Source organism: Hypomesus transpacificus, chromosome 22, assembly GCF_021917145.1.
Source record: "Hypomesus transpacificus isolate Combined female chromosome 22, fHypTra1, whole genome shotgun sequence".
Taxonomy (NCBI): domain Eukaryota; kingdom Metazoa; phylum Chordata; class Actinopteri; order Osmeriformes; family Osmeridae; genus Hypomesus; species Hypomesus transpacificus.
Window position 1 is genome coordinate 11,151,861 of NC_061081.1, and position 26,683 is coordinate 11,178,543.

General features: G+C 44.3%; 2 protein-coding genes across 2 annotated transcripts; both read left to right on the forward strand.

Moving 5' to 3' along the window:
- The first annotated feature begins 1,646 nt into the window (after positions 1-1,646).
- Positions 1,647-8,881, forward strand: chrnb5a (cholinergic receptor, nicotinic, beta 5a). Its single transcript, XM_047045158.1, has 8 exons — positions 1,647-2,228; positions 5,209-5,354; positions 5,485-5,529; positions 5,730-5,839; positions 6,898-7,424; positions 7,624-8,135; positions 8,410-8,555; positions 8,745-8,881. The coding sequence occupies exons 1-8, from the start codon at positions 2,177-2,179 to the stop codon at positions 8,758-8,760; spliced, it is 1,554 nt and encodes a 517-aa protein (XP_046901114.1). The 5' UTR covers positions 1,647-2,176; the 3' UTR covers positions 8,761-8,881.
- Positions 8,882-14,418: 5,537 nt separating this feature from the next.
- On the forward strand, positions 14,419-26,079 carry chrna6 (cholinergic receptor, nicotinic, alpha 6). Its single transcript, XM_047045140.1, has 8 exons — positions 14,419-14,567; positions 19,054-19,193; positions 20,368-20,412; positions 21,980-22,089; positions 22,650-22,857; positions 23,131-23,742; positions 23,952-24,224; positions 24,919-26,079. Exons 1-8 carry the CDS (start codon positions 14,510-14,512, stop codon positions 25,042-25,044), a joined length of 1,572 nt encoding a protein of 523 aa, XP_046901096.1. The 5' UTR covers positions 14,419-14,509; the 3' UTR covers positions 25,045-26,079.
- Positions 26,080-26,683: the final 604 nt, after the last annotated feature.

Consider the following 26,683-nt stretch of genomic DNA (forward strand, 5'->3'; position numbering starts at 1 on the left):
CACTCTTATTTACTGGGTCGTGCAGTGCGGGCGTGTGAGTGTTTGTCACTCATTCCGTGACTGGCACACACCGGAGGGAGGTGAATACACCCATACTTCCATTTCAGTAGATTGAAATATCTACTGGGCCGTGTAAGAGCTGAGAGTGCCGGTTATACGACCGTCGTGTGAGCGATTTATTCACCCGCTTAGCCCATCGCTAATGACAACTGTAAAGCCTGAGTTATCTCTGCGGTTTATGGCTTGATCATTTCTTTTTGGGGGGGTATTTACTTTTAGGGATATATATATATATATAGGCCTATGTTTTTTTGGAATTATATATTTCAAAGTTATCATATAAATAAGCTATATCTGATGTTTATTATTTATTATATGTCTTGTGGCATGTGCTTGCATTTCTACTTGTTTGCTAAAATCTTAGCGGAGGATAGAACTTGTAAACATTATTCTTCTCCCATAAACTGTCTTGGAAAAGGCACACGTCAGCTGAAAAAATCCAATATTTTACACGTGGTTCGCAGCCAAATTTACGCACGTGTTATTCATGAACGACAAGCAGAATGTTGAGAAGGAGTCGTTCGCAACCTTCTCTATTTCCTTTTCTCAAATTCCATCTTTCTCTCTGTCGCGTGCATTTTTTGTGTCTGAGTGGCCTCCTACACGATTCTGCTCTTACCAACCGACAGCTCATATCTTTATCAAAACCACCACTCAACAGACCGAAATACCCTCAACGCATGCACACGCGCACACACAATCTAAGGGGGTTCCTGGTTGTTTTGCATAATCACAGAGTGATGTCAACAATTGCGTTTGGCGGGCATGCTCACGCGCGTGTGTGTGTGAGAGAGTGCGTCACACAAAAAGAAAGAGAGGCAGAAAAAAAGAACCAACTCAAGCAATTAGATCACCATCAGTGGATATCTTGCGTGACGCGAATGCAGTCACCAGAGGAAAAGTTAGGAGTGCGTACTTCCCACTCCCTCTTCCAGCCCAGCTCGACACACTCATTTATTGTTTATTTAGGCTACTGTTGGCTACTACCAGTCTTATCAAGTCATCATCAGCATAACTATATGAAATAATTTAGTTTTAACCATTGCCTTTGATAACTAAATATAGTAGGGTAGGCCTATTGGGCTTTTGTCTTGGGTTAGGCGTTAGCAAGAGTGAGAAGGCTGCGAAGGGTTGTTAAAGTTTTGAGAGATGTGTAGTTTTATCAATCTGAAAATTCCAAATGAGGCAATGTTAGGTTGTCTGTTCAGTTTGGTGATAAAAGTATAGGCTATGACAGCGCCGCAGCAGTCGCGTTCAACTGTGAGCGCAGAGCTCAGCAGCCCTACCATCACGTGGTCTGTTCCACCTCCGTACGAAGCTCATAGCATCTCGGACCTCGAGGACAGTAACCGGAGCGAGTTTGGAATGGAAATGAGTCGAAAACTGACCTACCTTTGTTGAAAAATACCTTGGTTGCGTACCTACAGCTGCGTGTGTGTCTCTTTTCCAACATTGACTGGGATGCGATGCTACGAAAACTTTACGAAAAAAAGGTTCTGTAGCCTAATGGATTGCTTTGTTGCAAATTGTTTTATCCTTAATAAGTTACAGGTGCGTCACATAAAACAAAGACCAATCTGCAACACAGACCCTTTCGTGCTGATAAGAGTTTAAGTGTTGACAACAGCAAGAAGTACATGATCGAGTTCATGGACATGAGTAGGCTATTGGATTGGGATCGAGTTTTGCTCAAATGTCAACGCGGCTAATTTGTGGCTCTCGGCTGAAACTGCAAGTCTACATACACTGCGCCGGAGAGAACACTGTAGCACCTAGAATACTCATCACAGACCTTTTAACGAAGTGTGAACCAAACAAAGAGTTGCAAACGTTCAATCTTTAGACCTTTTGAATACCGGTACTGGACAGATGAGGACTTTGCGCACGTGTTATTGAGAAAACTGCGGGACGCCGATGCCAAAGGGGTCGAGGGATTCATAACAACCGCCACGGAGCCGCTAACACTGTCAACCTCGATGGTGGATGGACGCCTAGACTGCACTTGGTCCAGATCAGTGCCAACTTTCTGTAACCTGTTCCGGAGATAATCTGAACCTCTACCGAAGTTCTGAGCGTTGGTCCGAGGACAGAACCTCTGTGGACCACGCGAGGAGATATGGCTGCGAGGGTGACCGTGTCCCTATTTCTCCTGGTACTCTCCCTCGCAAGTGAGTAGACTACACTAAATGTCAGTGCATGTGTGTATGAGTATCTCTACGTAATCATATTTCAAACAACAGCCTGGGCGAAGCCTTCTATCTGGTTTGATTCACGCAATGCGCGAAGGTTGGAAGTTTTACGAATGCAAGCAATTCTCAGGTGAGGTAAGGTGAGGTGAGGTGTGGGATGTTTTTAGCGTTAAATAAAAAACCAAAATACAGGAGGATACTTTGTGTAACAGATTATGTAAGTGTGTTGTCTCGCCCCCAATGGCTGCGCTCCTATTTTAGACCGCATCTTCAAACTTGAAGCTGACTGGTGGCCTCAGCGGTGCCGTCCATGGTCCTGAAAGTTCCCGTTACCCATCCGACTTTGCAAACACCCAAACAAAGTCCCTATCCACTTGAAAAGACGTCTAGATGCCTACAACATCCAGGCCATGCTCGCACTGCAGGCACACACAACGGGGTCTACAGAAGGCACACACAGGCAACACAAACTGCCTCGACAGACTAGGCTAATGAAACGGACAAAAAGGTTACACAACCAAACTCCATAGAGGCCCAACAGATGGCTTCCCTGAGAGGCTGTATGAGGAACAGAGTGGACCTCTCTGTCAGTCTGTTCTGTTGCCTTGCATAAAAGCGCCAGTGTTTTTATGTGATCTGAGGGGGTCTAATGCCCAGTGGGAAGAGGGCAGGAGTGTGCTGAGAGACAGCCGGGACAATCTGGTGCTGTCATTGACTGTGCCTCAGGGAACACACACACACAGAAAAGCACGCGTGCACAGACCGTGAGGACACCAACCCATGCGCACAAGCAGATACACACACATGCACCGACAGTGGACGCACTGACCCACACCCACGCACAGACACCAACAGCACATGAAGGCACACAAGTAGAAGAACTACCTTAGACAATGTGTCGACTTTGTTCGCCCTGTCAGAAAAGAAGGCAGCCATGCTGCAACTTCTTCCCACAGCTGAGACCTCATGAGACAGTGTGTTTGTATGTGTGTGTGTGTGTGTTGGGACTCATGACTCTTAAAAGAAGCCACTGCAGATGGCTTCCTTTTTAATAATTTACATCAGGGTGTTTTCACCCCAACCCCCCTCAAATACCACAACTGCTGAGGAAGGGATATTTCCAAAGTTTAAACTCTGCCACCACCCCCCCACCCCCCCACCCCCCACCTGCACACACACACATACACACACTTGCATGTACTATCAGACTCTTGTGTTTTTCTTTGATGACATTTGTTTTCCACTTGGATTTCAAGGGGAACAAGAAGGTTGTCATCGATTAGAGTCATGGAATGTCGCCCTCGGTGGATTCATTTTAATATGTTTAGTTCTCTATGAAGTGTGATTGTCTGACAGACAGCCTTGTAGCTGCCTCCTGGCTTTTGCTAGGAAGACATAGCATTCTTAGGGAATGTACACCTGAATTATTTAAATGATAAAATGCTTCATGGGAACGTCATCACTCTTCCTGTTTTTGTGTATTTGTTTTTGTGTCTATGTTTCCCCCAAAGGATGTTTTCTATGTGTGTGCTAGCACTCTAGAATTCACTTCAATAACATTTTACTGTGTTCCTCATGTACTTTCTTTTCATTTCTGGTTACCCTCCACATACACACTTGCTAAAATACTGAAACGCACAGCAGCACACAATGTCTCTCTCCCCCCCACCCTCTCTCCACCAGGAGACATGCAAAGAGCACCTTTTCATTGCACGTACACACACGTACACACTTGGAGATGACGATAGCTGCAGTTATCACACAGGGAGTTAGTTTTGCGCTGCCCTGAGGCAAGCTTTCATGAAACAGCAGAACACTGTGAGGTACTCCACCACGCATCGACCTTCACTTCAACCTTCCCCTTTCTGCCACCTTCACGGACAAGGACGGATTTATGCTGAATTGTAACTGTACAAGTCTATAGGTCACTTAGCACACTGTTTCACTCCAACATTATGGTCTATCTAATATAGTTTCATTTGATTTAAAGTGCTGATGAAGTTCTATGGAATGTGTTTTGTCTACTGTTAGAGCACAGATAACAGCTGACAAGGTATGACAAGGTTTGTTTTCTACCCCCAACACAATCTCTATCCTGTGTGTGTCGCCCAAATGGGAGATAATCCTTGTGGATTAATTCCCTAAAACTGGAATTTGTCTGGAGAGAAGGTTGTGGTTTACCTTGGATACATACAGGAAAAGGACAAACCGGGTGCCCTGCTACAAATATCATCCAACCCTCTGTTGTTCATAAGGGCTCTTTGTAACCATTTAAATATACTTCTTTAAATGTTACTGTACTAAAATGGAGGTATGGGTGCTTTCAATTCACTTACAGCTGGACTTCTGATTGTGAAGTTAAAAGTGTACTGTATGTTTGTGTATGTGTTGGCTCTGTTATGAAACTGGGAGCTGAAAATCTGCCAGGGTAGCCTACATAATCTGGGCCATTCGTGTTGACATTGGAGCAGAAACACAATGACAGAAACTCAAACTGGAATCTGTCTCTCTCTCCCTCCCACCCTTTTGTCTCTCTTCTCTCCCTTCCTTTGAATGTCTTTTTCCTCTCTTTACAGACACATTTTAATGCATGTGCACACACAGCCTCCCTCTCTCTGTTTGACTGTGTGCGTGTGTTGACATTTCCCTCTCTAGTGTTGCAGCGTTGTGTCTGGAGGATGTAGAGCTGTTACAGTGTCTGAGTCCTCAGGAGCTCATTTCTTGCAAACACGCCAGCAGACTCTGTCGTCTAATAAGGCATTTATTTATCTGTCCGTATGCCAGCATTCACTGGCAGCTGGTACCCATTGCTTTAGAATGTGTTCATTAAAGATAAAGGAACTATGAAAATACTGGGGCATGTGGAATGTGTGTGTGTGTGTGTCATGTCAGGTACAGGATTATAGAACGCTGGGAAGAGGATCCACTTTACCGGTGTGTGTGTGTGTGTGACCTCCAGGCACAGGGGCAGAGAACGCGGAGGAGCGTCTGGTGAACTACCTCCTGGGACCAGAGCGATACAACAAGCTGATCAGACCGGCGGTCAATAAGAGCCAGCAGGTCACCATCTCCATCCAGGTGTCTCTGTCCCAGCTCATCAGTGTGGTGGGTACACACACACACACGCACATATACGAGCAAGTACACGCACCTAGATACTGTTCCAACGCTGACATGCAGTGCAGAGTATTTAAACAGGTCCATGATATGTAGTGTGCATGTGCTTGGTTTTCAGAATGAAAGAGAGCAGATAATGACGACTAACCTCTGGCTCTTCCAGGTGAGTGTTCTATAAAACACCTGTTAGAACGTTGCTATTTCCCCCTTCATCCCAAAAGGGAAAATAACTGCTACATCTTCAAAATGGGATCAAAATCAAGGCCTGCTAGGATTTCCAAAGTCTTACAACATTCACTTTTGAGTGTGTGGTCCTCGACTAATATTCTGGGAAGTGTAGTTTAACCTTCTTTGTCCTCCCAGGAGTGGAATGACTACAGACTGAGATGGGACCCGGAGAAGTACGAAGGCATAAAAAAACTACGAATCCCATCCAAGCACATCTGGCTTCCTGACATTGTCCTCTATAACAAGTAAGCCAGCTGCCAATATGTATGTGTGTGCATGTTATGAAAAAACAGCAAGTCATCAGAATAAAAAACACAGAAAAGTCAAAAAGGTGACCTATTTTATATGGTATTAAATGTGTTTGGGAATCAAATGTAATCCAGTCCAAAACTCAATAAAGCAATGAAGCATATTATTTTACACAATGAGGTCAGTGAATGAATGACATTTTACAGCTACTGGATATCCCTCACCCATGTACTATATATATTGAGTGCTTGTGTGAGTGTGTGTGTGATAAATCGGTAGATGTAACAGGATTACATGCGTTCCGACATTCCCCATCCGGAACGTTGAAGGGGAAAATCCACAGCTAAAATAAGCTTTTATGTTTCTACAGTGATTTTTAATTGAAAAATGTCTGCATGAATACAATATATATATATACAAATATATACTTATTTTCATCAGAGTACAGAGAGACCTGGCACTTAATGAGGAGGGGGTGGGGTGGGGGATTAATGGAGGGTTAATTACAGTAGAAAATCAGCCTTCGGTATCACACTGTAAATTTTAATTTAGAGTTTGACATATAATTATCATTATTTCCTTCCTATGGACCCCCCTCACCCCTCCACCTCCTCCCTTCAAAGTGGGCCGACTTCACAGAGAGTGGGGACTGATTATGATTGAGGGTCTAAGGGTGGTTGGGGTGGTGTAGCATTTGAAAGGCTTCTGTCATTCAGTCCCCCACGTAGAATACAAAATGTCCCCCCACTCTAAACAAGCAACGAACGCTGATTTAGTGATGATAATGGGTTACCGTTATATAGATGTAAATTATAATTATTTTATTTATGATTTACGCAATCCATAATAAATCCTACATTATTTCACAGTTCAGATGTAAAAAGCATCCAACAGTCTCTGGTGCAAAGGACAAATGAACAAACACAATTTGTGAAGTTTCTGGAAACACAAGAGTGAAATGTATAACTCTGCGTAAGCATACAGTATGTAGATGAATACAGTATGTAGATGTGTGTTGGTGACGTGTTGACCTAACATCCCTCCCTCGCTCCAGCGCCGACGGCGTCTACGAGGTGTCCTTCTACTGCAACGCCGTGGTCTCCAACACGGGCGACATCTTCTGGCTCCCACCCGCCATCTACAAGTCCGCGTGCGCCATCGAGGTCAAGAACTTCCCCTTTGACCAGCAGAACTGCACGCTCAAGTTCCGCTCGTGGACCTACGACCACACGGAGCTCGACCTCATCCTGACCAGCGACTTTGCCAGCCGCGACGACTTCACGCCCAGCGGCGAGTGGGACATCGTGTCGCTGCCCGCCCGCAAGAACGAGGACCCCGATGACATCACCTACCTGGACATCACCTATGACTTTGTCATCAAGAGGAAACCACTGTTCTACACCATCAACCTGATTATCCCCTGTGTCCTCATCACCTCCCTGGCCATCCTGGTGTTCTACCTGCCCTCCGACTGCGGAGAGAAGATGACCCTGTGCATCTCCGTCCTGCTGGCCCTCACTGTGTTCCTGTTGCTGATCTCCAAGATAGTTCCGCCCACCTCCCTGGCAGTGCCCCTCATAGGTGGGTTGTGGGGGCGTGATAAGGGCATGGTTAGAACTTCCTAGTTGTTCTATGAAGTGATTGTACATTGCGTGTGGGAACCTGCCCTGTCAAAACTGTATGTTTGTATTTTGGGGATATGCTGGAGTGTGTTGGATGCGAGCGTATGTTTCAGATGGGGGGAGACAGTGTGTGTATTGACCAGACTGTCTTCTGACAGGCAAGTATCTGATGTTCACCATGGTCTTGGTCACCTTCTCCATCGTGACCAGCGTGTGTGTCCTAAACGTGCACCACCGCTCGCCCTCCACCCACCGCATGCCCGACTGGGTCAAACGCCTCTTCCTGGTCCGCCTCCCTGCCTTCCTCTTCATGCGCCGCCTCGGGAGCTCCAACGTCCGCGAGAGACTCCGCAGGAAGTACGGCAGCACCACCGGCGCCGGTACCGGGGCCGCCACGGGCTCGGCGGGGAACAACAGCGCCCCCAGAGGCGGGGAGAAGAAGACGCACTCCGACATCAAGCTGGGTGGGATCAAGACCAACGCGGACTCCTTCTACGTGAACGAGGACTCGTCCAAGAAGTTTGGCTGGAAGGTCGGGGACGTGTCGGACGGAGGGCCGCCAGAGTTCCGCCGCCGCGTGGCCGTCCAATGGGACGCCGACATGGAGGAGGCGGTGGACGGTGTGAGGTACATTGCCGAGCATATGGGGACGGAGGACGACGACGAAGGGGTGAGGAGCGGGGGAGGGGGGCATTTCTGGCATGATCTATTATTTTGTTAGTGCTCTTCCCCTTGATTTCACCTCTCTCTGTCATTCCATATCCCTATCAATTCACCCTTTCTTTCATTTCTCTTTCCATCTCTTGGCCCTCCCGTTATTTTTAAGATGACTCAAAGTTAATGTGGTTGTGTAAAACATTTTTTGCACACACACACAAGCTTACCAGCTAAACCCCCAACCCCCCCTTTCCTTCTCTTTCTCCATCTTACTCCTCCCTACTCAGATCATCAAGGACTGGAAGTATGTGGCCATGGTGATCGACCGCCTCTTCCTCTGGATCTTCATCGTGGTGTGTGTGACAGGCACGCTAGGTCTCTTCATGCAGCCGCTCTTCCAGAGCTACAACACACCCACGGCCGACGACAACGAGTGAGTAACGTGTTAACTGTACCCCAGGAACGAAGGTTCCTGTTTAATATGTCGCAAATGAAACACCATCCTAGCTTGGTCGCCTGTAGACACAGAACTCGTCTTATTGACTTATTTATCTATTGCATAATTTCTTTTACAATCACTCTTTCTTTTGTTCTGAAATTTGTATTATTCTCTCTTTGTCAGATTAGGAGATTTCTGACAGCCCATGGGACCTAGCCGGGGAGACCCTGTAGCAAGTTAATTTATAGCTGTCACAGGAACTGTGGAGACTCCTGCGTGCCAAGGCTATAGGAGGTTCCAGGTGCCCCCTCCTGTTATCTGCCTCCTCAACAGACTTCATAAAAACATTAGCTAAGCATAACGATGATGATGTAAAGACATTACTGCACCACACCACTGTGGGTATCGCGTCAGAACCTTTTTTATGTCTTTCTCTCTCCCGCTCCCTCTGTTGCTGTTTCTGTCTCTCTCTTTCAACTCGCTGAGCACCACCTAGGAAGTCCATTTTCGTTTATTTCTTTCTCCTTCTGTCCTGTCCTCATGAAGTATTAACAGGTTAGATCTCAAGTGTATCTCTCTCTCCCATCTCAACCACCCCCCACTCTCAGCCTCTCTCTCTCTTAACCTCCCCCTCTCTCTCTTGTCATATCTCTCCAGAACTCTCAGCCCAAGTGCGTTTTCACTCTCGTCACACTCCGAACTGTGTTTCCCACTCATGCTGTGTAGTCACTAATGCATTGTCTTTTTTTTGAAGAATGTGCTTTCTCTTTCTTAACCCTCTCTCTGTCTGTCCCTTGCCACCCCTCCCCCTCATCCCTCAATGTCATATCACTTCAAAGGCTGATAGGCAGGGATTGCCTAAGACTCAGAGGTCAAAGTAAAGCGCCATGTGTGAAAAATGACTATTGTATTTGTAATACAATATAACCTTTGGGGCGAGGGTGGAATGAGGGGTGGGGGTTCTCAGAATGGCAGATTTTTTTAAGACTTTGAAAAATCACCAAGCTTCCCCTGCAAAACATACCACACGTACACCTGTATGTAAGTCTGTACTTGGTCATAGTTTACTTTGTAGCGTGTGAATGGAAACTGAAATCAACCTGTAAGTTGTAGATCCACCGTTATTCCACAATAGAACCGATTCCTCTAGGTTTCACCTTTCTGCTTGGGACATTTCAACACTTTGTATCTGCCTTAAACGATTACTGTTAACCATTACTATTAATGACGGTAAGACAAACTGTCATTTATCACCAGGACATGCTGACTGTGCTGTCTGAACGAGACATCCTCTTTAATATATTTCAAATAAAGAAGCAATACAATTTATTTGTGTCCTTGTTCTGTGTGTTAGCCCCAGCGTGTAGTGAGTGTTTTGCGATCCCTCCACGCATGAGTAAAACCAGTAGTCCGGCTGGCAATCCTAACACACACCGGAACACGGACTCAGGAACTCCAGCACATTAGGTCTCTGTTTCTATCAGAGTGAATGAGCTGCGAGTGTTTAATAGCCACTCTCATTTCAAATTAATGGACACTTTTAGTTGTGTATGTGCGCACTCATACGCATTTCTGTGTCACTAAGCTAGAAAGTGTATCTTCGAAGTTCCATCCTGTTTCTGGTGTATGTGTGTTTGTGTGTCTTTACCTTGTGTGTCTCGTTTCAAATTACAGTTGACTGCTATACAGCCCCTCACATTATGATACCGATCCACTTGATCTACAACGGTCCACATACCTTGTAGCTACGCGACACCCACAAGATTTAGCTGGTGCGAATTCATTTATCTCAGCAAAAGTGCAACATTGTGACGACTCAGCAGAACATAAGTATGAGCAAGTGTATGCATTAGACAGATATCGACAGAAGCGATATTTACCGATGTTACCAATTAATGTGTTTACTGCTCGCCCCTGGGGATGACCGATGCGTTTATCAGGTAGGCCTAAGGCTTACGGGGCGGTGACGAGACTCGTGGGTAGGCACGTGTCGGGCTGTAAATACTGTGATGTCGTGCTCCGTGCTGATTGAAAGTTGCGGTTATCAAAGGCACGTTCTTATTGTGAAACCGGAGACGGACCGTGAGAGTGCTGATGACTGTAGCTCTCCTTACAACGTTTGTTCCCAGTTTTCTTTACGAATCTCCTCTACTCTTACCCCCCCCCCCCCCACCCTCTCTCTCTCTCTCTCTCTCTCTCTGGTGTCAGAGTTGTCCTCAGCTGACTCAGAGCAATGATTGAATGCATCAGTGCTGATAAGTACACACACACACACACTCTTTAGGCCATTTCACAAGGACAGAATTTGCTCTTATCTCTTGAATATTAAATGGTGTTTTCTTGCTTGTTCCTCTAAGTTTTCCTGCGTTCCTGCTCCCAGATTTAGCATGATGGGTGAGGTGAGCATCTTTTGCACTTGTCCTTTGGTTTCATCACACCAGGCAAAATCAATTGATCTCAGAGACCTGCTATTTAGCCTTAGTTCCTACAATGTATTTCCATCCAGGTCTGGTCTAGGTTTGGCCCAGTGATCAAATATGTAGATTGGAAAATTCAGTCAGAATTGATGTCCTTAGTTTGCCTTCTCATGCCACGCTTCCAGAGAGATCTTAGTTGGCTCTTCATTTAGACTAATGTGATAAGTGAAGTGTGTGTGTGCGTGTGTGTGAAAACAACCATGCATATCATCACAAGCTTCGGGAGGCACTTAGGCAAAGTTAAGGAGCGACTACTTTCTTTATATTACCTAACACACTCTGGATTTATCGAATTACAACTAACAAGGATAGCATCAAGCACATTTTAAATTTTTATTTACAACTAGAAATCTGAAAGTTGTTTTTAAATATTCCTTTGGCCTTCTAGTGTCTTCCGCTTTACTTCACAGCAGATCACAATCAAACAACAAGCCTCTACCTTTAGCTTTGACTCCCCTCAGGTTCACTTTAAAGGACTTTCCTACTGACTCAAATGACTCACAAACCTTTAGACAAGAGGTTGATTTTCAGTCAGCTTGTGTTTATTCATGTGTGTACACCAGTGTGGGTAAGCGCTGAACACGTAACCCTGAAACACTCTGTCATGAGTCATTTTAATTAGTGTAAACTGATGCACACAAATCCGTAAGTGTGTGTATGCATGTGGTGGTTGTAAGCTGATTATCCTTCACTCGGGGGACGCAATGTGTTTTCACAAAGACAACCCTGCTTAACTGTCCAGAAGTCATGGAATGTCAGATTTCCACAGTCAAGTAGACATTCTATTCCATTCTACATGTGTGTGGGTCTGTATATCTATTCTCAATAATCTGTCATTCTTACTCTTTGGACAGAAGGAAATAGTTTCCCCCTCATATCCTGTACTGGCCCAGAAGTTCCTGATCACTAACGCTCCATTAAGTACTGCTTGGAAATGGTTTGATACGTCTGAGGAAAAAGCGAGTCCCCTTTTTCTACCCATGACTGGAAATAAAAAGCACTTTTCTCGTGAGGGTCATGTAGGTTCTGGTGGAGATGGCCCAGGTTAATAATTCATCATCTTCTAAAAGTTCTAGCGAGGGAGGTGTATTCCAGTGTGCTGTTTTTTTCACAAGATTTTTTTTAAATGGCATCCCTGTCCGTACAGCAAGGAAAAGCTTTAGAGAGAGGCAGAGAGAGAAGCAGAGAAGGGTGGAAAAAAGTGGAAAGAAAAAAAACATGTTTGGAAGATAAGTAGGCAAGAGGGTAAGGAGGGGAGGAAACAGAGGGGCAGGTGAAAGTGAGATGAGACAAGGGGAGAACAGAGGAGAGAGGAGGATGTGAGAAAAGAGAAGGATGAGAGGGGATGATGAGAGGAAGTGGGGGAGCAGAGAAAAGGGAGATGCAGGATGAAAGGAGGGATGAGAGGAAGGAAAAAAGAGGACACAAATGGGGTCACGACTCATTGGGCCTCAGCCTTTAGGAAAAGCATGAATAAGAGATGACTGGAAGGGAAAAGTAGCAGAATGTGCAAAGGCGCATCACACTAATAATTCCTGATGGAAACATTCATTCCCACCTAGTTCGCATTCCAGCGTTATCCATTTTCCCTTATAAAGTAGAGGAGGCCAGGTGTGTCATGACTTAGCGTGTGACCTCACAAGCCAAGTCTGTCAGGAAAACGCAGTAGGCACCATACCTAGACAGAAAAAACACATTAACCTCCATTTTTAAAGGCCTTATGTTTTTCCCCCTGCCTTTTGTTGACATTTTTACATCACACCTTTCAAGAGGAATCATGGCCTGTGAACGCAAGCTCCCTCTAACATGGAAAGGAGGGAACGAAGACAGGAGCATAATACACCGCTGTGATGGGTTCCTTTGTATAGGAGACAAGGGGACAATTATTGATGTGACACCACCTGCCAGGATGAAGCAGTGGCCTCTGGAGTTTGATTGTGTTTGTCCTGGATACAATAACCTGAGGGAAGGTCTTGGTGTGTGTGCGCTTTTTGTGTGTGTGTGTGTGCTGGGGGTCATTGATGTGACATTAGCACACACACACTTGCAAAAAGTCATGGAACCTAGTTGGATTTCCTTCCAGAATACTAATAGGACAAAAAGCAGTCTCTGTGTGTGTATATATGTGTGTGTGTGTGCGGTGGTGTGTATCAGGGACACAGGTCAAATGTCTGTCAGTGTCTCTGCTGGGCCAATTCCCTTGTCAATCCAAGCATGCTATCTTTTTGCCCTCTCTCTCTGCACACACACACACACACACACACATACACACTGTAGACAGCAGAAAATACTCAATTTGACATTTATGAAGGGTTACAACAGGAGAAAGGAATAATCTGTAGCCAAAGGAGTCACAAATGAAGGTGTATGTCTGCATTCTACAAATGACATTATTCAAGTTAATGTGATCATTACTTACATTTGAATCCTTCAGGGCATTTTGACCACTTTTGCAGCTGCAAGTCATATAACGGCCAATGTTGTATTGTGTACACATCTACAGGTGTAAGAGAAAACAATGAAAAAGAGAGCAAAACAGCATCTGTGTTAACGTGGCAGCACATGGATGGTTTGTATTTGTATGTGTTTTTTTTCTGGTTGAAGTATAAATGTAAATATTTACGCTTGTTAATCCATTACGCACCATAGGACATTTGCTGATCAACCCGACTCACCTCCGTTGCCGATCATGTTTGCCGTTAAATTTCGCAGGGACACGGCTTAGCGCGTGACGCCGCTATTTCCTAATGACTCCCTGTGATGACGTCAAGCCAAGCGTATAAAATTGGAAGCTAAAATTAATTACCAGCTCGCGGGAGACACATTTGGTGTTCGGTGTGAAGAACACACGACTCAACCGATGGGAAAACCTGTTGTGCAAAGCAACTCAACTTTTCCCCTAAATGCGTGTAAACAATTTGAACAAGGCTCGATTTGGAGGCTTAACATTGCCTGACTTTTACGCATGCAGTTGCTAGATAATTCTTTATTCCTACTTAATCAATTAGCTATGTCGTTTGGTCTATCTGTGCTTAACCCTCACACCTAACGTCATCCACCATGAACAATTTCCTCAAATAGAAACTCCTGCCCCCTGCCGCACTAATAGGAGTTTCGCGGTGCCCCGTCCGAGGTACAGATTGGAAAAAGTCTACACTTGTCCCCTTATTTCGTTTTGGGGAAAATAATCCATGTTGTAACACTACCACTATCGCTCACAAATTGCCTAGTTTCTGTTTGCATCTCAGTCCATCTCGGGTCCGTTTGGAGGCGCGAGCGCATCGAGTTTTTTGTTCAGAGGGGTGGGACAAGTGAAGTTCTCTCGTGAGCAGACGACGAGCGCACCGGCAGAGTCGCACAGCGCGAGACAGACGGTTTATCAGGGAGAGAGCATACGTTTGCAACTCTTCTGTCCTACAGATTAAATCAGGAACATTTCCACAGGGGAACTGTTTCTCGTCCGGGCACAAGATGCATCCTGCCTTAAGAGGGACTTTGTTACTTCTTCTCTTCTTGTTAATTACGCAAGGTAAGACACTCATGTTCAGTTGGTGAATAATATAGCTTTGGAGACAAAGTGTCCGAAATGAAGATAAACAATTTCTTAACTCATTCCCTTTATGGATTACAACATGTCTGCTTTGTAAACTGTTTAATGCCTCTGGCTACAGTTGGTTATAGGTTTCCGTTCTGTAAATCGCTGGATGCGACTCGGGAATCATCGATACGGTACATCATAAGGTACATCGTAAGCTACAGTGTGTAGCCTACTTCAGATAGATTGCAAGAACATTATGCACATTATGCGTGAACATAAAGGAATCGAATGATGATGGATTGTTCCTAAGAATTAGGAACAAACTTGCTAAATACATTTTAAGCACAAGCAAAAACAATTTGAGTCACATTTAAAGTTGATTAGCTATATTTCATAAATGAACCTGGATAAATGCGTAATTATGCGGCCTTCAGACCTATTTTACCAATCAGAGTTAACGTGGTTGTTTATTATTATCAGTAGGCCTACAGTGTACAATTGAACACCAATTAGAAATGTCGTAGCAGCTATCCTAGGATAGCCTACATATGAGAAGCCAAGCGTTAATAATTGTTGTCTGAGAATGTAGGGCTACATCGTGTATTTCGTGTCTGGAAATGTTTACACATCTGAGCAAATCCCAGAGAGACTTACTTTGCAAGCCCCGATGTGAAGTAGACCGACGTAAATTAAATGCAGAAAGTATTTTGATGTATGTAAATTGTGTTTTGAGGCGGAATGATCAAACAGGAATGGATTATGATGTTGTGTCCCTGTCTTTGGAGGGAAGGTTTGACTGTAAACTAAATAACCGATTGTGACATAGATTTGATTCCAGTAGAATACTGCGATAGGCCCATACATTCAAACATGGAGATGTACTATCCGTGATTTGATGCTTTTGGTGTAACAGTAAGATAGGAACACATATCTTGGCCATAATTTAATGGAAACACTTTAATTGATTAACCAATGAAGAAGCAACAAGTTCTGTCACAGCAGCTTTTATGTCTTATTTGACTCTTCCTCTCCACTTGCACACGCACGCACGCATGCACACACGCACGCAAGTCTGCAGGAGACTGGGAAGGCAGAGGGGCCCAATAAAGGAAGGAAATTGGTCTGTGTATTTCACAGTATTGGATCAGGAGGTCAAAAATAAACACAGAATACTTTGTAGCCTAGGACTCCCTTATCTTTTTTTTCTCCAGATGATATACATCGGTTTCACCCTAACTTGTTATAGGTGTCTGTTTACCCCCTGCCCCCCTCCACCCCCCACCTACCAACCCTCCACCTACTAACTTTCTCTGCGGCCTCCTTCTTTCACTCTTTCCCCCCCTCAGAGCATTTCTACTCACAGAACACTCGTGATGACTCGTGAACACGTCCATCAAGTTAGAGCTAAGTTGAACTTAGCTCTAACTTTAGTTACTAAGTTGAACTGACATCCTCCTGGTATTCTCATAGAATTGGTACCATGTTTCATGGTCAAATGAGAGCTGGAAAGAGAGAGTAAGAGAGTGAGTAAGATAGATCAATGAAAGCCAGCTCGACGTAGGATGGAACCTGTGGTTAATTTCCTGACATAATTGGTTCTTTTATGAAGCCTGACGTGAAATCCTTCGGACCACATCAAATGTGTGTGTGTGTGTGTGCGCGTGTGTGTATGTGTGTGAGTAAGCAGAAGCTATAAAGAGGATGCCAGTGCTATTTTGATCAAAGCAGAGGTTTAGTCATTGAGTTGGAGATGAGGGCCCAGCTCCCCTAGTAATTACCCAAAGCAGAATAACACTATGATCTGGGACCAAGACACTGATCAACACATATACCCAAGTGGATATGTACTCATACATGTATTTCTCATTTTCTGATCCTTCCCTTGCTATGATTCTCCATCCTTTTCTATCCCTTCCTTTCCTTTTCGTTTTTTTCCATTCTTCTACCTGTCAGTTACATTTAAATGGAAAATGTCTTGTCTCCTCTTCTCTTCTCTTTTCTTCCATCACTTTGCCTTAAAGAGTTCATCGTCAGTTGAGTAGCTTCTGTCATTGTCATTTTCACAGAGGGTATCGTCTGGCTGTGGGGGAAATATCCTCACATAATCGGTTCGCAATTCTTCCTTCACAGTCCACACTCCGTTAAGACTCTGTCTTAAAAGGTCGGTTTAATTAACAGATTAAAACTTCTCTCGTCTCCATAGTCTTAAAGTCCAAGTCATATGAGGACAGAGTAAAAAAAAACACACTTTGTGAGGATAAAACAATACAGTGATCTTTTGCAGACCCTGGAGATGGGTGTTTGCCTTCTTTTTCCTTTGTCTGGTCTTCTCTTCTTTTCTTTTATCATGTCTTCTTGTCTCTTCTCCTTTATTAATGTTTCCTAACTCCCCCCCCCCCCCCCAGCCTTTCCATCCATTTCCCAATCTCATTACCTCTTTATTTCCCTCCCTCCCTCTCTCTCCCTCCCTTTCTCTTCTGGTACTAGACCAGAGTATGACCCTCCAGTCCATGCTCTGTGATGGAGCCACGCCTGTAGAATAGTGAAGTAAACACTGTGCGGCGGCACAGCAATGCTCCAGGCGACCCTGGGTATTAGGGAACAGCAGGCACATGAATCACATAATTTGAGATGAGAAAAAGGCGTCCATTTTGTGTTGTGCAACTTTAAGATGTAAATGTGTGTAAATACTGAAAATGCAGAGACAATTTTAGTGGTCAGTGAAATACTGTAAATGTTTTCATTGTATTTATTTAGATCTTTAAGTTTAAAATGATTTTGTAGCTGGTCGATGTATCATGCCATGTCAAGCAAGATTAATAAAACATATAAATGGGTATTTCAGCCCAGGTCTTGCATTCTGGTTTTGTGAGTATTTATGTGTGTGTGGTGTGTGTGGTGTGCAGGAATATTGTGTCAAGGTCTGGTAGCTGGTGTCCTTCAGGGTGAGAAGAAAGACAGAGCTAGATGTTTCAACCATCAGTGTTATTCTCCTCTGCTCTCAACCCCCATACCCAAGAGGTCCCTATTGACGCTCCTGAAGTGTGTGTGTGTGTGTGTGTGACAGTCTCTGTGAAGTATTCGTGTTTTCCTGTGAGACATCGTCTAAGTATTGGCATGTGTGTCTATTCTTGGTGTGATAGTCTCTGTGACATGTGTGTGTGTTCATATGAGAGCTTGTGTGTATGTATGTGTGTAGATGTGTGTGTGTGTGTATGCAGTGTATCGGCAGGTTCCCAGGCACGGATCCTCCTCCTGCCAGACTGGGCATGGCCTCCATAACAACAGTGGGAAGAGGACCAGGTTGTTAGTGGTGACCTACGAACCAGCTGTGTCTGTGTTTGCGGCACTCAGAATGTCCACTGTGACCCCCGTCACTGTCGTGGCTCTGAGAGGCACCAGCTAAAAGGGTTTTAGACCCTCACACATGCACTCACACACTTCTCTTTTTACCTCCCTTTCCTTTTTTCTGTTCCTCCTTTTTTCCTCTTCTGGCTGCTTCTCTTGAAAGACTGTTTATGCTTCACCACAGTACTCCGCGCCTGATTAACACTCGGATCGTTTAGCAGTCTAAAAAATGGTAACCTGAGAAATGAAACAAATGTAAGATTATAATTGTTTTACATCTAGTATATGCACATTATATAATGAGGTATAAACAATAAACGATAAACAATGTCTCTGTATTATGACATTAGTGGTACTCTCAGTGACTAGCTCTCTCTCACACACATGCTCTCTTTCCCTCCCTTCTTTCTCTGTCTCTCCTTGTCAGCAGGGGGGAGAAAAGGCCTGATTGAGTGGTTCTGCTCTATCCCCCACTCTCCATTGTCTTTCATTAACTGTGGGGCAAGCAACAAGGACTCTTGAGTTCTGGATTGTGCGTTCTACCCTTGACATTAGGACATCTCAGTGCTCTCACGTTTTTACTGAATCCTGAGGCTTGATGATCACCTGTGTTTCGGATCACTTGTTGATTGTTTCGTGTGGTGTTTGGTGCTGGTTTCCAACCTTCACCGACTGTTATTCTTCCCCTGTCTCGTTCCTTATTTTATTCTCCTTTTCTCCCACATCCCCTCTCTTTTCATCCCTTCCTTCTACACGTTCTCTGCCAACTCCTCTTCCCCTCAACATCCTTCTCACCTCCGTCCATCTCCCTGTCCATCTTGTCTATCTTCCCCCTTTATCCATCCATCTCTCCCTTTCTCTCTACCTACCCCTTATGTCATGCCCCCCCCCTCTTATTTTCCTATCATCCATCTATACTGTATCTGGGGTCAGGTGGCTGAGCGGTTAGGGAATCTGGCTATTAATCAGAAGGTTGGCGGTTTGATTCCCGGCCGCGCTAAATGACGTTGTGTCCTTGGGCAAGGCACTTCACCCTACTTGCCCCGGGGGAATGTCCCTGTATTTACTAAGTCGCTCTGATTAAAAGCGTCTGCTAAATTAGGTCATGTAAATGTATCTCTCTCTCCAGACTGTTTCTCCTCCAAGGCTGAAGACAGGCTCTTTAGGAAGCTCTTCAGGAAGTATAACCAGTTCATCCGGCCTGTGGAGAACGTGTCCGATCCCGTCACTGTGGAGTTTGAGGTCTCCATGTCCCAGCTGGTCAAAGTGGTAGGGAACACAGACATGCGTGCATACACGCACACTCTCACATGCAAAAATACACGTACACACACATACAATACGTAGAAATGCACACACACACAGTAATGCACACACACAGTAATGCGTACAGACGTCCATAAAAATGGAAAGAAAGACAGAATGACAAGAGAGTTTTAAAATATTTAACCTAGACTATGCAGAGCAGAGCCCTTGAGATGAAACTTTCCATCACCTTCCCAGCAAGCTGTGTGGTGGTCAGGAAGCAATCTCCCTAAAAGCTCCCACTCAGCTCTTATGCAGTATAGTGTGTGTGTGTGCGGGTGTCTAATATAGGGAGAGAGTGTTATGTCTGTGTGAATTACTTTGATCAAATTTCCTGTCTGAGAAAGATTAGAGAGTGGATAGGTGGACGATTATCAGGAAAAATGTGTGTGAGAGAGAGATGGTGCACATTTTCAGCTTTGCTACAGCAAAGATGGTAGGACCCAAGAATATAACTAAAGCATTGTCCTGCAGTAAAGAAGATGATCTCTTTTCTGCTTATTGTCCATAAAGGTATGGATTAATTTAAGGTACATTTTGCAAGTGAAAGCTTACTTGATTTACTTGACTAACATTTTGCAAACTCAGCAGGTAAGAGTAAGTTTTCCAGGGTGTGTGTGTGTCTTTATGTGTGTATGATTCGCACGTAACTTAAGGAATGTTTTACCGTAATATGGTCCCCCTAGTTTAAGGTAATTCAACTGTGAGCTGGAGAGGGAGGGGGGGGGGGGGGGGGGGGGGGGGGGTGAGGTCCCTGACCCTGCGGTATTGCATAACTGTCAATCATGGTTTAACTGCCTCTGTTGAGGAAGTTGGGGTCAGAGGTTGTTGAGGTTAAGCTCTATTTCCATTTCCTTTTCAAGTCAATGCTAGCTTCGCTGTATTTCCTCTGCAAGTTAAGTTTTCTGAAGCCGATCTCGAAAAATCCAAAATATTTGACAATTTCATACCAAAATGTATTTTTTATGTTGCCTCAAGCCATAAAAGTAGAACTTCCATAGACTGTTGCCATCCTAACATACACATTCACCTACAAAACACATATTCACACATACACCTGCCATTTTACAGGCATGTGCACATCTGCAAATGCTCACACTACTTCTCCCTCCCTCTAACATGACATTTTCCTCTGCAGGATGAGGTGAATCAGATCATGGAGACCAATCTGTGGCTGAGACATGTAAGTGCACATGCGCGCACAAACACACACACACACACACACAAACACACACATATACAGAGACCTATTGGGGGGTTAGATGATGTGGGGTGATTGGATGAGGGGGCATGTCGAAACTTGTTTACATTCTGTGGATCACACATCGTTGTCAATATGGATGCTCCCATACTGTGTGTGTGTGTGTGAGAGAGAGAAAGAATGAGAGAGGAAGAGAATGATGGAGAGGGAAGAATGGGTTAGTGAAAGCGAGAGAGGTAGAAAGAGAGACCAGGTCCTCTTAAGGTCAATGTGTGACACATGGTCAAGGAGCTGTCCATCATAATGTTTAATGGTTTAATGCCTGGGCATGTGTGTGCAGTAGTGTGTGTGTGTGTGTGTGTATTAGGGAGGTTCAAAGCAGGTCAAGGTATATTTACTTGAAGTAATCAATGTTTCTGAGCAGCACAGACACGCTAGACTACACAGCAGCATGACATAGATCAATAGATGGCAGGACTGAACTTTTAACCCCACTGGATGCATTTTCAACAGCATAGAAACGCAGTAGGTAATTATCATTCATAGACAGGATTTTCACTTGGAACAAAAGGTATAAAAAAAAAATCTCTCACTTTACTTAAAAGAAAACTGTCATTTTTTCTCTTTCTTTTTGTGTCTTTCTCTGTCTTTCACTCTTTCCTCCCCTCTTTTCTGTCCTTCAAGTTTGGCAATTATGCTCCCTCCCTCCCTCCCTCCCTTTCCTGTTAGAGCCGAGGTGTCCCGTGCTTTCCCCCGGAAAAGAGTGAAGGACGTCAGCGACTCATTTTAACATCGTCCTGTGGCAATCTGAATATAAAGGCATATTTAAAGGAATATGAAGGCAATTGTAAATCGAGCATATAAACAATGAATGCAATCCATTGTAGACGGAGTTCACAGCAGTGGTTCAAAGCAATGGGCTTAAGGTCACACAGTGTGTCTCTGTATTGATTATGGCATGTTCTTATTGATTATGGCACACTTCTGTGTTATACATTTATAAACAAGCCATTCTCATGTTTGATCTTTCTTTCTGCAGCAGTTGTTTACTGCAAATATTTAATCTGAAACGTAATTAACATTTGGTGGCCAAGACAAAACATTAGCACACAACCACACTCCTTGCAGACATCAAACCTTCATCAAAACAAACTGGAAATCCATAGCATGTTGCATGTTTGAAGTTAATTTGTCCCGCAGTCATTGCAATCATATGGATTTGAGAAATTGATTAATCAGCTAAAGTGAACTTAAGGAAACTGTGGTTAACAAACCCTCTTCATTTGAAAATCTCTCTTTCTTCTTCTTCCTCTCTGTCCCTCTGATTTGAGTTATTCTGCTTCAGACTGAAAAGCAAACTAAAGGTTCTAATAGTGAATAGCCAAGTGACGTTTTCTGACCTCGACCATTCAAACCATTGTGTGTGTGTGTGTCTCTTATCAGTCTGTCTGTCACCTTTAGAAGGGAAGAGAACTGGTCCTCATATCTTGCTTTTCAAGGAGCATCAGCACAGACACAAATACTGACGTGTACCCGCTGTTTCTTTCAGATCTGGAATGACTACAAGTTGAAGTGGGCCCCGGTGGAGTTTGATGGGATAGAGTTCATCAGAGTTCCATCCAACAAGATCTGGAGACCAGACATTGTGCTTTACAACAAGTTCGTTCTCAGGACTTTACATTCATCACTATCATAATCCTCATTATCCTCAGCATCACTGAATCATTTAGTTTCTTGATTTGCAAAACTGTGTTTATTGCACTTATTTGGATCTTGACAAATCTTTTTCAAATCTTTATATTAAGCGGTGAAAGACGCCTTTTCACTCCATTCTATTTAACTGATTTCCCATTGCTCTAATTTATTTCTCCCTTCTCCTGATTCCAAGAGAGTCACAGTACAAATCAACAGAAGTTATTTGAAGGTCCTTCTCACAATGGAGGCCTAATTCGCTTTCTACCCTTCTTCTTTCTCATTCACTTTACCAATCAATATTCTCTCCTTCTTTGTCCCCCCATACACTCCAATCAACCACCTATCTCTCTCTCTCTCTCTCTCTCTCTCTCTCTCTCTCTCTCTCTGTGTCTTGCTCTCTTCCACCATACCACTCTCTCCCTTCAAATACCTCCTTCCCCTCTCTCCGATGTCCACTTCCTGCTCCCTTCCACCCTCTCCATCTCCCTCCCTCCTCCCGTCTGCCCCCCCTCCCTCCTCTCCAGTGCTGTGGGGGACTTCCTGGTGGAGGACAAGACCAAGGCTCTGCTGAAGTTTGACGGCACCATCACTTGGGTCCCCCCTGCCATCTTCAAGTCCTCCTGCCCCATGGACATCACCTACTTCCCCTTCGACTACCAGAACTGCTCCATGAAGTTCGGCTCCTGGACCTACGACAAGGCCAAGATCGACCTAGTCCTCATCGGCTCCAAGGTCAGAAGATACCCTGTTCAAATCTGCATATGTAATTAGTTCATCCGACTATATGTTTCAAACAATCTTGCCAGTGAACCTAGACCTATTACTCACTCAGTATATGCTCTCTGTTGAATTTGTTAAAAAAAAATTACATATAATTTATGTTCAGGTCTAAACATGAAAATGTCTTTAAAAGGTCGAGCTCATTCAATTTTAGGCAAACCATGAGATAACAGCATTGCAATTTAGCACATAAATGAATAAATCCTATACATCTCGGGATTGCAGGTCAATCTCAAAGACTTCTGGGAAAGCGGGGAGTGGGAGATCATCGACGCGCCGGGCTACAAACACGACATCAAGTACAACTGCTGTGAGGAGATCTACCCCGACATCACCTACTCCTTCTACATCCGGAGACTCCCTCTCTTCTACACCATCAACCTCATCATCCCCTGCCTGCTCATCTCCTTCCTCACCGTGCTGGTCTTCTACCTGCCCTCCGACTGCGGGGAGAAGGTCACCCTCTGCATCTCCGTCCTCCTCTCCCTCACCGTGTTCCTGCTGGTCATCACCGAGACCATCCCCTCCACCTCGCTGGTCATCCCCCTCATCGGCGAGTACCTGCTCTTCACCATGATCTTCGTCACGCTCAGCATCGTCATCACCGTCTTCGTGCTCAACGTGCACTACCGCACCCCCATGACCCACACCATGCCCGGGTGGGTGCGCTCCGTGTTCCTCAGCATCCTGCCCAGGGTGATGCTCATGAGGAGGCCCCTGGACCAGGACGGCAAGGCCGTGGGGGTGCAGAGCTGCGGCGAGGGGGGAGGATCCGGAGGCAGGGCCGGAGGGAGCGGGGGAAAGGGAGTGAAGAAGAGGAAGAACAGCCTCTCACAGGTGGGTGGAGGCAGATGGATGGATGGATGGATGGACGGATGGACTGACAGGCTGAGGAAAAAATATTTTCTAAACGTTTCTCATACGCATACACAGACATCCAAACACATTAAGTACACAGACATATCTTGATCTTAAATCTATTTAATTGAATCTTAAACCAACCAGGAAAAATAACAGATTTAACCTCCATCCTTCTGAATCCACAGCAAAGCGGAGGAGGCTCGGTCAACTGCCTGGACTTTGGAGAAAACAAGCTCTCCGTGGAAGGAGGCTGTGCTGGCAAGAAGTGTCCCTGCCCCTGCCAGCACGGCAAGGAAACCCCAGAGATGGCAGACCCCGGGAAGCTGAGTCGCCAACTGAGCCACCAGAGTGTCAACACGGTGGTGGCGTTCTCCATGGTGTCACCTGAGATCAAACAGGCCATAGAGAGTGTCAAATACATTGCAGAGAACATGAGGAGTCGGAACAAGGCCAAAGAGGTACAGTCCCGTTCATTGACGTAGCTTCCAATGCTAGCTCAGGGTTAGGGCTAATCTGAAACAGTGCAGACTATGCTCCCAACTGATACAGCAATATGCTGTATCTCTGTAAAACTTATTTTTTAATGTTTCAGTCAAAGTGTGAGATGTGTGTGTAATACACTGTATTATGCATGAAGGTAAACACATTATCTTATGTATTTCCAAAGTGAGCCAGGAAGATATAATTAGGCAATCCAGTTCACAATTCATTTTACTGTAAAAATGACTCCAACTCAAAGTTTCAAGTCACAACCCCCTTTTTGTTAGTGTATAAATACACTGTGCCAGACCTCCCAGAGGTGTAATGCAGTCTTTGATATGCAAAACAGCCCTCTCAATCTGCACTGTCAAAATGTCTGTCACTGTGTTTGACACTTTGGTTGCATATCATTAACAGAGTTATTTCCCCCTGTGCAAATCACATCGTCATTGCATCAAAACTTACCCAACTTGATTTTATTCTTCCTTCATCCTTTATTCAACTTCCTTGCTCTTCATCCATTACATCCATTACTCCTACATCATAAAGTATTATATCTCCCCCTCTCTTTTGTCACCTGTCTATCCTTTACCACATTGTTCAATTGTTCTATCCCTCCCACTTGTCTTCCTATTTTTTCTCTGCTTTATCGTATTGTTTTTTCATTCTCAGGTGGAGGATGACTGGAAGTATGTTGCCATGGTGATCGACAGGATATTCCTTTGGGTCTTCATAACGGTCTGCATCCTTGGAACCCTGGGCCTCTTCCTGCGGCCTGTTATTGGCTTTCTGTCATAACCAAAAAACAATTAAGGTTCATAGCAATCAGCAATCAGGCCAATCCACCGTTTTTTTTCTCCATCTGGACCAATTGAATAACGCTGTTAGTGCTGCACCAGGAGAAAATCTTTCACTCAGTCACTCTTGAATTAAGTAATCAAAACTTTTTCAAGTTTCAGTATTCCCCAGATAAAAACACCAACCCTCTATCATAGCAACCAATAGCAAATTGATCAGTCCCTATTGATAGATTTGTATCTATCACATCTAATTAATAATCAGATCGGCGAGGTCTCAGGCAATCCTACCCATATGCTTTCTGTGTCGCAACCAATTACTAATGAAACTGAGGAGACATCTCAGAACCTCCTCATAACATTAACAGCCTTTTGGAACAGTCAACTTCAATTGTTTGTCCATGGTTACGAACCACAGAACAGTGTCAATGATCCGCCATAGGTATTGCTATGACAACATCATGACTGGATTGTCATAGAAGGGTGTGTGGTATCTTACAGGAATAACCAATCAGAGCTTCCTAGAGCTGTATACAGAGCAATCAGAGCTTACAGAGCTGTATCCTAATGAAAACGGACATGATACAAAGTACAAACAGATGCCTTTATGAGTGTTCTGGAAGGTTTCATTTCTTATCTGGGTAAATATATGATTCATTTATACATGAATGACAGTCTCCTGAAATAGAACCTTCAACTCAATTCTGGAATTAATGTATCAGGGGATTCTCTCATCCATTTTTATGGTCATTAATTTATGTGTTTATTTTCCGAATCATTTTTTAATTAAGTTCACCATTGTATGTAGCCCTGTATTACCACACACAGATAGCTCATGAGAAACATTGATTAGCCTCTTTTAAATTAGTCTCCTGTATCAGCCATTCCAGAACACTGCTTTGTGCTTTTGATTGCCATAATCCTTTTGCAATTACATTCTGACTTGTCATTAACAATACACACCTTGCACTACTGAGACACTCACTTTTGTATCTATGTTTTATTTTGCTCTCTCTCTCTCTCTCTCTCTCTCTCTCTCTCTCTCTCTCTCTTCCTCTTCCCCTCTCTCTTTTTCTGTCTGTTTTGATGGCTTTGAATTTGAAATAAATGTTGATATTTCTTAGAAAAACGTGAATATCTGCTATGGATATGTTTGTTAGAGCAGTCATCTTGTGAAGCGTGACTGGACAGGGTTTCTGCTTTCCAAGCTGTGTTTGATCTGGTAATGACCTTCCAAGGTCAGCTAAGCGCCTACACCAGATCATAGCAGTCACAGAGGCTTTCATCATCTTCAGTGAAACCATCCTCTTAATGCCTCTGCATTATTTGAACAGATAGAGCTAAATGTCATAATAAAGCTGTGGTGACTTACACCTGCAAGGAAGTGTTGAGATGAGCTGTACATGTCAAGCCAGATTAAAAAGGGAACCTGTGTGTTTACATACAAAGCTTCATAGCGCCAAGATCATCAATACTGGAGCTGTCATTAGAGATCCGTTTGGTTGCCAACCTACGACTATAGAATCAGAGGATGAGAATCAGGACTTGAATGATGTGGACAGTGATTTAAGGGATGTAATCAGGTCTGTGGCATTAGGCAGAGGGATCTTTGCTAGCTATTTCCTACCTCCTCCTTCTTC

Excerpts from the sequence above, each read along its gene's own strand:
- chrnb5a (XM_047045158.1), top strand. The coding sequence starts at position 2,177 with ATGGCTGCGAGGGTGACCGTGTCCCTATTTCTCCTGGTACTCTCCCTC. Across the intron at positions 5,530-5,729 it reads CTAACCTCTGGCTCTTCCAG|GAGTGGAATGACTACAGACT; the intron begins GTGAGTGTTCTA and ends TTGTCCTCCCAG. Across the intron at positions 8,136-8,409 it reads CGGAGGACGACGACGAAGGG|ATCATCAAGGACTGGAAGTA; the intron begins GTGAGGAGCGGG and ends CTCCCTACTCAG.
- chrna6 (XM_047045140.1), top strand. The coding sequence starts at position 14,510 with ATGCATCCTGCCTTAAGAGGGACTTTGTTACTTCTTCTCTTCTTGTTA. Across the intron at positions 19,194-20,367 it reads TGTCCCAGCTGGTCAAAGTG|GATGAGGTGAATCAGATCAT; the intron begins GTAGGGAACACA and ends TTTCCTCTGCAG. Across the intron at positions 24,225-24,918 it reads GTCGGAACAAGGCCAAAGAG|GTGGAGGATGACTGGAAGTA; the intron begins GTACAGTCCCGT and ends TTTCATTCTCAG.